Genomic DNA, 14,100 nt, shown 5'->3' on the forward strand with positions numbered 1-14,100 from the left:
AAACCCAAAAAGGATGAGTGCAGTTTTAGAGAAAAATTAGACGAGAAATGAGTCACTCCAAAGAAAACAAAACCCACATATATTTAACAAACTCTTCACCTTCCCCATACTGACAACCTGTGTACCATTAAATTGATTTGTCCTGGAAAACAGATGAGCGCAGATAACAAACTTTTGACTTTCAGGATGCAAGGTTGCCCTGTAGTTTAGATTCCATTAACTAATCTTAATGTACGAGTGATTAATTTGCTCACAAGTGTAACAGGACAGATGCAGCTAAATTGATTGACTGTGTTACTTCATAATTGCTGTCTCCACATTGGCATAAGCAACATTCTCAAACAGAAGTTATGGGCTCAGTGTTAAAATTACTGAGTGAACTGGCCCGTGTTATTCAGGAGCAAAATGTGATGAGTAAGATTTTTGTCTCGTTTAGAAATAGGCAGACGAGCCAATAGCAAAAAGCTGAAGATAAAAAATCTAAACACAAAAACCTATTACTTGTGAGTTTATATTGCATGTGTGCTGAAAGAGAGTCTAATCAAAATTCTCTGCTACTGTAAATTAACTACCTTAAATATAGAAATAAAATGAGTGGGGCTGATTTAACAACAGTACACACACAACCATTTTGGGCAGACAGATGTGTCTTTAATTGTGCCAGTACTTTGCACAGCCATTCTGGCCATTTAACACTTGAGCATAATTAAATTCAAAAGCAGCATACCTTCCGAAGAGGTTTGAGCTTGGTCTCCATTATAAAGTCGTACTTGCAGAGTTCACAACAGCGTGTGTCTGAGCTCTTAATCCACTGGTGCAGGCAGGCTTGATGAACAAAGCGCAGGGTCCCTGTGCAGCGACATGGTGTGATGAGGGGACTTTCATCATCTCCCTCACAGTGACAGATCCTGACAGGAAGGACAGCAAGAGCTAGTGAGGGAACATGCCGAGCAACAATGCAAAGGCACTGGTTTATTTACACTGCTTTTTCTTTTTCAGACTTGACATTCATAAGATGCCAGGTATATGACCTTTTAGATTTAGGCCCAGGAACATATTCCTTGTTCCCTTCTGCCATGTAGTAATTTCTCTTCACTTAGTTATTCCTCTTTGAATTTGCTATGTGATCTGAAGGTGAATCAATAGAAATAACACCTTTTTCCCTTTTATGCATAGCAAAACCTTTAAGACAAATACCAGTGCTCTTTCTAGAAGCGGAATAGTTCTTGGTCTGCAACACCAATAAAATACTCAAAGTTAGCAGAATCTAACCCAAGCTGAAAATATCCAGTACAGAAAGTTCCCAGATACCTCTTTGGAGTTACACAGTTCAAAGGATTAGAGAATAGTTCTGAGTACTCTGGAGTCACGCATATGGCACAGCGTATACACACACATGCACACCCTTTGTAGGAGGCAGGTGTTAAAAAGTCATAGACTTTCCTCTTTTTCAGACAGCAGCATTATCTGGGAAAACAAAAACTACAGCTGTAAGCATATCCTAAGATAAGGGCTGGTCCCAGAACTGTTGTTACTTTGTAATGGGATACAGAGCTTTTCACATTGTGGTTTTGTGTAAAATAATCAGTGTCCTAACATCACAGTCCGATGGTTTTCTTCTGTGACACATGTCCAAATGTCTTGCTGATCTTCCCCTCTTCCACACAGACTCTTGACTATATCAGGAAAGCATTCACCCATCGAAACCAATGACAGCCTTATTGGCCAGCATCTCTGTGAAGGCAGAGAAAGCTCTACAGTGAGCAGAAGGCTTAACCAAACACCTAAAGTTAAGGAGGCTCACCTCAATGAAGAGTAACTCCCTCCCATCCTCCCCACCCCCGAAAAACACAACAAAGCACCCAAGCCCTAATGAATGTCCTAAGTGTCAAACTGGCATGTAAGGGGGGGAGGGCGGGGGGGGAGCTGAAGTCTGAGAAATGTTATTTCAAAATAGAGAAGCAGCAACCACAGCACAGATCCTGGTGTCACACAAATGAAACTTAGCGCTTAGAAACTTAGTACTTAGAAAAAGCAACTTCAGATATGTGTGTGCAGAAGAGTCTGAACATGTCTGAGGAATAACTCACCCCTTTATGCAGAAATTTGCGGTCACACCGCTCCTGGGGTAGGAAAAGGACTGAGGAGGGCCCTGCGCTGGGGTTGTCTTCCTACCAGCCAGGTTAGGGAAGAAGGGCGACCTTCTTCCTAGCGCAGGAGCACCTGGACTGCATCAGGAAGCAGCCTGGAAAAGACACCCTGTGAAAGACTGGCTACAGCACAGCACTGAGGCTGCCAAGCCTACAAAGAGGGAGAGGAGGAAATTTAAACGTCTAAGTGAAAGATCTATGGATCAAAACCAGCAGCTTCAGTATTCTCCCATGGTGTAGCCTAGAGCCATGAGAAAATGAATACAATAATGGGAAGGCAGAATAAAGCTGCTTTGTTGGATATATTGAAAGAAAGACACCAAAAAAATCCAACAAAAAAATGAAGCTCCGAAAACCTGGTACACAAAAGCCAGGTTTCGGTATCTGCGGTGGTGCCCGTGCAGCATCTTATACCCCAGGGGAGTGGAGGGGAGAAGAAAATACCCACAACTTCCATCTTGCACACATTCATTTTCTGAGACACATTTTACAAGAACTCAATTTACAATCTTTTCTTTACTAACCAAGCCAAGAGTGGTGCATCAGTGGCTCAGTTCTTAAAGAGAAACTGGCTATATGCTGACTTCTTATTGAGCCTGTAGCTTATGCAGAACTAAATTTTCAAAACACCAAATAGCTATTTTGCTAACAAATGCATTCCCAGTTGAGAGTTACATAAAAAACATAATTTTCTTTTTAAATTAAAGCTATTTCCCAAAGGAAAACTAGTATTCTTTGTTAATTTAAATCCAAGCTATACATAATTTATTCTACAGGCTTAGCATTTAAACTATTTAGAAACTAGACAACTAAGCTATGTACCCAAGAGCCTTTTTTCTACTACTGCCAGAATTGTTTAAAATTATTTTAAGAGCTAAAATACAAGACGAAAACTCCACTGGGATCTTCAAATAAAGTGACACTGCAAATCTGAAATGAATAGAAGTATTCTGTAGTAGAAACATTTTTAATAGAAGCACTATACGAATTATACATTTGAGCTTTTGTTGTGCAGAAGTTAAAAGCTAAATGTATAAATAACAGGGTGACGTTAGGAAATTACATTATACAGAAGCTTGAACTAAATAATCTAATGGCCTCTTCTAGCTTTATAACCATGAAATATGCAATGAGAATAAAACCAAACTTCAAGTGGAATTAAAGTCAGAGAAAATAACCAAAGGCATAGTTTTCATTAGCTTGAATGCTCTTTGGTGCAATTTAACTCTTCATTATTTGTTTAGCCAGAAGAAACTAGCTTAAAAGAAATTTAAAAATATCTAAACTCACAATCACAGCCTTTAAAGATATGTGGGTGCCTGAGAGCTATTGAAACAGACTGTCAGATAACTGCTTAAGTATCTTTTAAAGACTTGAGCCAGATAATTTGCAATATCTTGCTCAGCCATTAGTATGAGTCAGAATTTTTTGTGTTTTTCCCTTTGCTGTATTTATCTATCATGTACATCATAATTATCACAAACTAGAGAAAATAAATTGTAAATAATGAATTTGAAAAATATGTTGGGCAAACAGAACTGAGGTAGGGATACAAAGCATAGACTTACCTGAACTGTATCTAAACCAAGTCAGAAGCAGAGAACTTTCCTTTTAGCTTCCTATTTTCACATGATCACAACTGTTCAAAATTTTCACTATTTACAGCGCTGAACTTATCCTGAGAGTAAAATTTGCTTACATACTTTAGAAATGAGTTGAATTAAAAAAACCACACTCTCCACTACAATGAAAAGTAAATTGCTAAATCTGTACTGATCTATTTACAAGTTGTAGTACAGCACTGATCACAGTTAATAGCTGTAGCTTCAGATGCTCAGACACACCTACAGAATTTACATACTCAGCTTTTTAGTCCTTTAGTAGATAAATGGCCTTCATTATAGAGCAATACTTCTATCTGGAAATGAAGGGGAGGGAAGTCAGCTATTTGACCAAATCCTTTTAGCTAGAGTCCCTTTATAGTCACAAATTGAGCCCTTTTTTTTTTTTTTTTTTTTTAATCTTTTTGTAGTTTTGACAGTTTAGTGCTTTAAAGATTCCTGCCTAGGAACAGGTCCTTGCTTGTCTGGGGGAAAAGATGAGTATAAGGCTCCAAAGGAGCTTTTGCTTTATAAATCATGTGTACACCAGACAGCACAGCATATACAAGCTGTTAGATGAACTTCTGATTCACATATACAATTTGTGTGTGTGTATAATATACACCTACAGACATATCTTTACATAACGAGATCCCAGAATGTTTATTTTTCTTTAAAAAAAGCTCCCTGTGGAACTTTATGAAATAATACTCTAACAGTGAGGTCACTCTTATGCTTAAGTTTTTGCTTTATATGCCAGTATTTTAATTACCCAGCACATATTTCTCTCGCACAGAACTGTTTCTACAACCTTCAGCACACAGATGTACCAAGCAGAGAAATTTATGCCAATGCTGTGCATATATCAGACAAAAATCCATAAAAATTCTTTAAAAGATGTTCTTAACTAGCAGGTTCAATTAGAATGCAATAAATTAGCAAAAAGAAAAGATTTTTTTCAGGAAAAAAATGAAAATTTCTAAACTGAAATTAAAATTAGTATTTGTGTAAGATTTTACATAATTCATATAAAAACTGTTTCTAATTCTCAAACACAAACAGAATAATTCAATTTAGAAAATTTTTAGAGAATTATGTATGCAAAAATGAAAAGTTAAAGAAGTTTACTGAGAACATTTTAGAATTAATTTTCAGTATTTATTTTTGTTCACAATTTTAACTGGATTTGAGACACGTTCAAACGATGCTGAAAAACTCACAAATAATGCACTGCTTGATTGAAAAACTGTATGTGACATACAATATTGTACCATAATGACTATGCAAAATGAGCAAATTCAGTTGCCAGTAGTTTAAGGTATAGCATCTTCACTGAAAGGCATATTGACACCATACATATATAAACGAGAAACTTTTCTTATCAGATTAAAATCATGAGATGCTGCTAAACTAAGCACTCAGAAGTAAGGCATCTTCAGAATGTGGTATTGTTGCACTGTCTTTAATTCCATGACTATGAACTGTTTTCCCTTGTTTTCCCTGGTCCTGTTCATTGCAAAAACTAGAAGGCAGGAAGGGAAGTGTCAAACAAGATGGCTACAGTTTGTAGACATTCATATGCTAATTGGATTTAGGCTTATTTTCAGAAAAACAGCAAGAGCTATCCTAGATGACTGTCCTTCATGTCTCATCAAATTAAGATTTTTTTTTTTTTTTACACAGACAAGCTTTTCTTAGATAATCTCAGTTTAAAAGGTCAGCTAAAATCAGTATGAAGCAAGGAGTTCACATGGATAATTTTCAGGTTTTTCCCAACAGTGGTTTAGTTTGGCAAAATCATAGCAATGAAAATTACAATCTAGATGGTTAGTCACCATCTGAGCTGCTTATTGCAAGAGATACAGGTAGATTCCAACAGGTTTGTAGCTTTTCCCTCACATGTAAGGTAACAATTTTACACTCATTAAAGAGAATAGCTGCTAATCTCTAGCCACATTGGAAAACCAGCGGCTATCCTAACCTGACCCTCACTAATTGATTTTACTCTTTGGTAATCAAGAAAATAGGCCAATCTATGCTGCTGCAGTGAAGTAGAAAATGCACTTATTCTGCAGGATTCTTGTGTGCATTGTAAACTCGTTGCTTTACCCTTACTCAGTTGGCAAGAGCTCCTCTATGACAGTACCTGTACAGCTGATTTCCATAGATTACTTTTGTCAGAGAAAGGTGATTAAGGAAACGAATGAATCAGCATGTTCCTGCTTCTTGTGCTTCAAGTCACAGGAGAGACTTGTCATTAGAATCAGCACTGGTGGAAAAGAGTTTGCGGTAATTCTGCATCATCAGAACTCTCTCAGTGGATCCCATATTTGAGATTGGCACTGCAGCACCTAATAAAATTTTCAAGGATTTTTGGCCATTATATATAGACAAAGGGTTTAGTTACAGTAATTTATCACAGATAGCTTTCACAGACTTCCTTAAAAATATATCAGGTAAAAATATACCAAATTTTACCCTCATTGACAAATGTACAACCTAGGGGAATGTCTCTGAGGCTTTCAAAACTGAAGTGTATATGGGGGAATATACTGATACTGATGTATCATAATGTTTAAGGACTCTAAATTACACAAGTATGTAAAAACTGTATTGTTCTATAATATTCCTGGGTGTTATACAGCTGTGTCTATGCTAATAAGCATTGCAGCAAAAGTGTAGAAAATCTGTTGAAAGAAACTGCTAGTGCTAAAAACCTGATATCTATACCAGGCACATCTTGGTGAGGGTTGCTTTGATTTGATACTGACTGGAGGTTGGACGGATTACATCTTGCAGTTTACTTTCACTTAAAGGGAACACATACCATTCTATGACTCTGTGATTCTATGATTTTAACAGATCTCCCTAATCTGGGGAAATATCTTCTCCGCATAAATATGCTCGAGGAAGATAATGCCTATTCCGAAAACATTATTTTTGGTGAGAAATTATTGAAAAGGCAATTAAAATCTTGCTCTTCACTGGAAAGCATACCCAGACTCATAATGATTATGCAAAGATAAATTCCTACCCTGTTCAGTGGATAAATATCATTGCTATATCTCACTATTACTAAAGGGACCTTAGTCAGGGAGAAACAGCATATCTGGAAAATGTTGGACCAACTGAATCCATGGTTTTAATTTTTGGCAGTGAGGATTATTATCTGCCAGTATGAAATACCATGAGCTCCTAGGTTATCTTAATTTGACCAAGAAACCAATTCCACAGGTTTGTAAAAGGATGCACAAAATTGCTGTTGTTACTGTCTGATAATCTTACTGTTCTCCCGTCCAAAAAAGGTCATTCTCTCTTTCTGCCAATTTATAAAGTGCTTATAGTGCTTTTATATAGTTAGAACCTAAGATTAAAGCAAACAACATTATGAACAACTCAGCGAATAATTAACTTACTCATAAACAGAAACAAAGAAAGTATCAAACTCTGCTCCTGCATAATTTATCGCTTGGAAAAAAAGGTTAAATTCACTAAATATGTTCACCCTGCAGTAGTCTACAGCATGCCTTGTTTCCCTTGCTTTCATTTTGCAGACCTTTTTTTTTTTTTTTGTCTCTTTTCCATTCTTTCCATTGTTAAATCATAATCTAAATGACAAATTGGTCTTCCTCTCCATTTAAGAAGAGCGTGAATGAAGCACATTAATTCTCCGTATCGAACGTAATCAATTTGTATACCTCTTCCTTGTCACTAGTGCCCTTCCATTATACTATACAGTCAGATGTCTTTATCTTTACTAGAGGAAAAAACATTTTCAAAATGTTGCACCACACCAGTGGAATTTCATAACGGTCTAGGTAAAGCTTTCTCTTGATGTCTGTAAACGTGATCAGAATTTGAAAGAGACCCAAGAGCAAACAACATTAGCAAAAGCACACTAAATCTTTTATTTTGTCAACATTTCTTGTCCTTCTATTAATCTTCCATTATGGGTGATAAATAGCATATCTAACCATCTAAGGAGTTACAAGCAATTCCTGCCTCAGATACACTGCCAGTGCAACTCAAGATACATGTCAGAGAAGATTTACTGCACTGAACAGTTCAAAGAAATAGGGACTGCATCTTAAAAAAGGATTTAGATTTCCTCCCACCCACCTAGTGAAAGTCAAAGCTTTAAGTAACTAAACTCCCTACAGAACACATGCAAACTGTAAGTATATAATAACAGGACCCTTAAAACCTCTTACCCAACTTTCTAGCAGGAAGGGGTGCCATTTTACCTGTTTGCATCAAAAATAATAATAGGTTTTGAGAGAAAGAAGCAGAAACCAGGACTCGGTTCCCTCCCAGTTAAGTGACCCTAACCACAACAAAGACATGCTTGCCTTGTTTCGGCTCTCCTTGCATGCTTCTCAATCATGGAGACCTTCCAGAAGAGACTGAATAGCCAGCCAGATGGCTAAAGAGGTGACAGATGGGGCTTTGAACCATCAGGTGGATTTCATAATGCTTCAAATACTGATGAACCACTAGACCATCACACAGAGGAGGAGATTCCTCAAAAAGCAGGAGATTCCTATCAGAAAGTCACCTTGCAAAAAGAAGGCTTTGAACAGGGAAGAAAGCAGCAGTCACAGTTCTTTAAAAGGAAGGGGTGAGGAGCCAACATGCAGGACAACATTCAGAGATTTGGCTCCTAATGAAGGAACATATCATCCTGGGACCCCAAGAAAGGCACTGACATCCTAGGGAGAAACAGGTTAAAAACCCTCTTCAGCCAAACACTACAGTCTGGAAGTTCAGAAACCTCCAGTGTTTGGTGATTTTAAAGGGTTCTGGATGGTATTTCAAGTCTATGTATTCTGCACTAGTTTAAATTATTTACTGGATCCAACTTCACGTTTTCAGTATAAATTTTTAAATGAGTGTTAAATTTCAATGGTAGTATTTGAGCCTATATAACTATCTTCTGTTCACCTTCCTCTTTTTTTAATTCCATGAGGACTTCTTTCCTCCCAAGAGGCTTTCTGTCTGTTGATCTTGTGAGCACTCTTCTACATGAATATTTCAGAATTTAAGTATTTTCATGCAAGATACTACCTTTGCAGGTCCCCCTAAGTTATGAAAAGAAGAAACTCTGTTACAACACTTGATTTCACAGAGAAACTACAAGTGCAAGGTACACTATTTTTTCATATCTATGATTGTGTCAACACATAGAAATATCCATATCAGTATTTTCCTAAATCTATAATGACATTTTAACTAATACACTAGGTTTTAAAGCTGCTTTTAAAAAATTATACTTCAAGTGGATTCTGCAGATTTCATGAATCAACTTCATCTTCTCCCTTACTACTTCCCATTCCTACCAGTCTTCTGGCAAGCCCTACTCTTTTGTTTACTCCTCTGTTGAAGGCCTGACGTTATCTGACTGCATACAGAGTCATCATGGAGTTCAACAAAATCAAAATTCTACTTCCAATAAACATTTTTTTCACAGTGAGAAACCTCACCTTATTTAAGAGTGTGTCATTTCTTTCAGCTAATTACAGCTCAGTGTTATTGCTGAAATGACTGCATCAGTACCACAAAAAGATTTTACACCAAGATTGTAACTAGTCTAACAGAAAATATCTTTCAGTTCTTCCATCATAAATAATAAAATTACCATAATATTATTTCAGAGTCAATACATGAAGCATTTATGATACACTAGTGATAATATCAACTGACCAATTTTCTTTCCTAGTAATTCCCGCATGCAAATCCATGGGACTAAATACTCACAATCCACTCACTTTATCATGTCCCACACATAGCTTTTCCCTTCAAGGGAGATTACATTCACGCAGACCAAAGAAAGCTATTTCTGAGGTTGTACCTTAAGCCACATGGCAAATTCCAGAAGAAAATACATACAAAGAAAATCTCAGGGCACTTTAGGAAAAGGGGAATCCACAGAAAGCCTATTCTGTGAATCTGAAAAAAAAAAAAAAAAAAAAAAAAAAAAAAGGTGCCAAAACAACTCAGCATGGTCAGAATTTGTGTAGATGTCCCTAATCCCAGAAGTAGAAACCTTGCCTTCTAATGGACTCCAGAAGAAAGGAGTGTATTCAGGGAAGAGATTATAAAGATCATCACTGATGCCATGTGACTGTTACAATATTTTGGAAACAGAGAAACAGTGACAATAGAAGGGGAAATGTCTCACTTGAAGTGACCAAAAGGCCTACATTAAACTAGCTGAAGTATATATCGCACCATGGTACTATATTTTATCTGACTAACGCGCTTATGCTAGAATCGGGTGTGTCCTGTCACATTCCCGCTCATACAGCTAAATGCACATTGAGGAAACTGCCTTATGCATGTATATAAATGCGTTCCACTGCCAGTAATTCATGAGGAAGTAAAGGAAAAAAAAATGACTACTTAAACACTTAAAGACTAGCACCAGGAGATGTTTAAGATCTTTGTTCCTCTGCTATTTCCACATAATCCCATCTAGGTGAGGACCATTACTCTCAGCAAGTTTTGTCACATCAGTTAGAAGATATGAATACCTAGGATGAAAAGCTTGAAGAAACACCCACATTTTTCACATCACAACCAGCTATGTTAATTCCAGTCTTAGAATAAACATGACAAAAAACTCCCTTTTCTATCTCTCATGCAGAAAAATGGTTACTGTATATGTGCACATCTGCATTGAAATGTAATTATTTGTTTGTTTCAGATGCAAGAGTGTGAATCTGAAGGAAAATATACCAGAGATCATGAGCCAAAGAAGTGCATGGACCTGTCCTGAAAAACAGAAACTACAGCCTGTACTGAATCAGTAGCAAAAACATGTCTTCCTTTTTCTTCAGCTGTCTGCAAACTGATTAACTAAGACAACTTACCAGCTATGAAAAAATAACATGATTTTGATTTTATAAGGTTTTTCCTAGATGCACTATCATCACTATGATACACCTAGTAATGAGAACAACAGAACAACAGCATTATCCCTGACAGGAAGAAAAATGCAAATTTTGTACAACAGCCCAAGTTATCAACTCTGCTGAGTTTAACTCTCGTTGTTCAAAGAGCATCTCCACTGATATGAGCCTACAGGCACACACCTATCAGAAGTTTTCAACTTTATTCTGCTAAACAAGAGCCTAGCTGACAAGTATGCATGTACATCCAAAATGTCCATCTGTGAACCAAGCTCCAAGTCTTACAAAAAGTGCCTGAATAATTATAATAAAATTGAATGGGTCGAGAAGACAGATGAAAGACTGGACTCCACTTTCCACCTGAAAGCAAAGTCTGCATCTGAGGATTTAGGCACCAGTTAGGATTAATCTACACGAGACACTTGCAAAACTTTGACTTTAAGTTCTCCTTTTTTTTTTTTTTTTTTTTTTTACATGGTATAGTTAAGCCCATATAAAGACCCAAGCTGAAATAATTTATTTCAGGTTTTGGGTAGTTCATATTCTTAGTAATTATTAAATTTAATAAATTATTAAATTAGATATGTACTGTGACTACTACACTGGATCTTCAATATATGCAGGCTTGGTGGTTCAGAAATTTAAGACAACTCTGAAGTTGTTGAGGTAGCTGTATGTGCACATCTCTACATCATATCATGTAGACATACTTCAAGTGCTTAGAAAATGTGTAACATGGTTACCACTGCTGCTGTTTCTTTGCATTTCTGGAAGGTGAACAGGTCCCAAACCAGGAGCGTGGTCCTGATATCCAGGCTTATGTACAAACACAGCTGAACTTTACTCTGAGGAATCTTAAATTATCATGACAATGGCTAGACAACCGAAATGTCCATTCTTGCTTGGTAAGTGTAACACTAGCTGTATAAGGAATGGCTTATATCTCCTGCTGTGAAAAAGCACAATGCTTGCATGTCACCTTTTCTCTTTTTAAAACTAGGATCATTGAAGTATACTGTGAAACCGCATGATGTGGCATCATGAACTTCTTCATTCTGACTGTGTTTGTACTTCCATGCAAATTTCTTCCCAGCAAAGAAAAGTGAGAAGTTTTGGGTTACCATATCAAGAAACTAAGCCTGATCCTCATTTACACTTTGTAAATGAGAGTCAGTGCAGGCTCACAAGTTTGGGGAGGAAAAAAGCAAATAAACAAAAAACCCCCCATGTTTCAGTTCTGTTGAACTTATGGGATGGTGCATTTTCATTTACCACTAAATTAAGTAACTCAAGTCCACCCAGCTGTCTACTGCAAATTTGGACTTTAGCTCAGAAGTGGACAGCTTGCTCTCATTTCCAGGGGAAAACGCTCACCTTCTGATTTCTTCTGATACCCTTCACACCAAGATTATCAGGCTGCCAGAAGCCTGAACTTCTGAACTAGAAAGAACTGTTGGTGTTGCTTTTTCTTTCCCAAAGCTTATTTTCATGCTTACTCTGCCTAATCATCCTTTGTATCATTCCAGTCCTTGTCATGGGTACAGAACTAACAGCCCCTACCCCTTCACAGTGTAGAGCTGTTCAGCAGCGCAGAGTCACATACAACTTATGGGGATCTTTTGCAGGCACTGTGCATCAGATTGCTGCAATTGCTGCAGCTCTAGAGGACACCATAAATTTATTTCATGTAAGTCAATGAAAAATGACAAAGAGGGACCAAAGCTGGATTTGAACTGATTACCCAAGGAAGAAAAACTCCATATCCCATTGTATTGAGCTATCTGGCACTCAGCCTTATTCTCTGTCTCTGGCTGGAGATTTAAAACACAGTAATACTCTGCCAGAGGACACAGTGTGTCCACCTTCATGAAGAAAAATGGAGCAAAGAAAAACATTTGGTTCCCTTGTAGGATAATAAGAGAAGTATGTCTTCAGATTGAGATATACTAACTTCTCTGTAGCAAAGGTTTTTGTGTTATTTCTTATGGCCTGCCTAGCAGTTTATTACTGAGAAACAGTGACAAAGCAGTCAGGAGAAGGGCACCCAGCCCATGGCGGTGAGAAATTCTTCTTAAGAATGTTAAATCTTTCTTGCTAAGAACTAACCTGCATACTTCTAAATCATCAGACCAGTCATCATACGACACTGGAGGCTTCTGAACAGCATCAGTCACACCGGGCCCTGCCCCAGCAGGTGCTCTGTTATCTGGGACTGCCAGAGCATCACTGCCAGAGCCTGCCTCTGCAAAGCAGTCCTTTGAATCTTTATTGTGTCTAAGGAAAGATGCAGGCTGCTGATCTCTGTAGTAACTTTTCCCTTTGCCTTTCCCACGTTTTCTTGAGGAAATCCTTGCTTCCTGAGATGATGCTGAAGACTGTGATTCCTTAAGCCTTGGAACCCTTCTTCGGCGGTGACTTAAAGTAGGATTCTCAGGGTCAGACACCTCTTGCTTCTTTCTCCCCATAGTCCCCAACGTCACAAGTTCAACAGCATTATTGTTTGAGGACCCATCCTGGTTACTGCATGATTTATTGTTCCTTCTCCCTCTCCTGGGCATTCTGGCCTTCTCTCTTGCTCTCCTCCTAGCCTGAGCCCACTGACTTCCATCTGAAGATGATGAGGAATCAGATGCATTCCAGCTGGATCTCGCAGGCTCAGGATGCAATTTACAGTCTTTCCCCTTTCCTTGCTTTTCTGAATACTCACCATTGTCTCCAGTCTCTCTTTTCCGCCTAAACCTTCGTTTTACTTGTTTCTTACCAGACTCCCTATTAGAAGGGGTCAGCACCATGACAGGGGTTGCATGTTCAAGCTCATCTTCTGACAAATCATGCAAGGTAGTAGATCTAGACAAAGCAGTAAGCAAAGGAAAGGGATGGAAATGGTAAGGGTGGGTGGAAAGAGAAAAATCACAAAAAAAGGATGAAAATGAGAACATGAATTATAATAGAAAAACATGAGACTGAAAAGCAAAACCAGAACCAAACCAAAGAGAGTTCAAAAGAAAACTAAAGTCTATGTAAATTATGAATAGCGTTAAGCAGAAGCAAGAGCTGCATATTATTTAATAAATACAACAAGTATCAGCCGGATTATATTTTTCTCAGCACATACCTACAAATGTCCTGAGTGGAGGGGCAGACAGACAACCGTGACTGACTCCTGGGAGCTGTTCCTGTTGTAGGACTGCTTGCCTGTTGAAATAAGTTAGACAGTTTGGAATCTTTGTCCATGAAATACATTGCAGATATTTTACTGCTGTGCCACATGATTACAAAATTAAAGTAACTGTTGCTGCCGTTCATAGCACACTGTTGAACATATGCAAGCTCACAAAATACAGGAAGCCTGACCAAAAGCAAAACCCATTTGTGGAACTAAAGATGACTGAAGTGTTTCAGCTCTCGTTCGCCCAGGACCACTTTTTTTCACCATTTGAG

At 37.8% G+C, this 14,100-nt stretch overlaps 1 protein-coding gene across 7 annotated transcripts in view; it reads right to left on the reverse strand.

The window, feature by feature from the left end:
* The window catches only part of MARCHF1 (membrane associated ring-CH-type finger 1), a 254,111-nt gene that overhangs the window by 26,109 nt on the left and 213,902 nt on the right, over positions 1–14,100 (reverse strand). For 6 of the 7 annotated variants that reach the window (XM_074905704.1, XM_074905705.1, XM_074905706.1 and 3 more), the window contains 3 exons: positions 13,775–13,854; positions 12,766–13,506; positions 728–908 (listed from right to left, as the gene is read on the reverse strand). In XM_074905704.1, the coding sequence (XP_074761805.1) occupies positions 728–908; positions 12,766–13,506; positions 13,775–13,854 (1,002 nt within the window). The remainder of the gene's footprint in view (positions 1–727; positions 909–12,765; positions 13,507–13,774; positions 13,855–14,100) is intronic. The other variant, XM_074905710.1, reaches the window with a different exon arrangement.

Source organism: Athene noctua, chromosome 4 (genome assembly GCF_965140245.1).
Source record: "Athene noctua chromosome 4, bAthNoc1.hap1.1, whole genome shotgun sequence".
Lineage (NCBI taxonomy): Eukaryota > Metazoa > Chordata > Aves > Strigiformes > Strigidae > Athene > Athene noctua.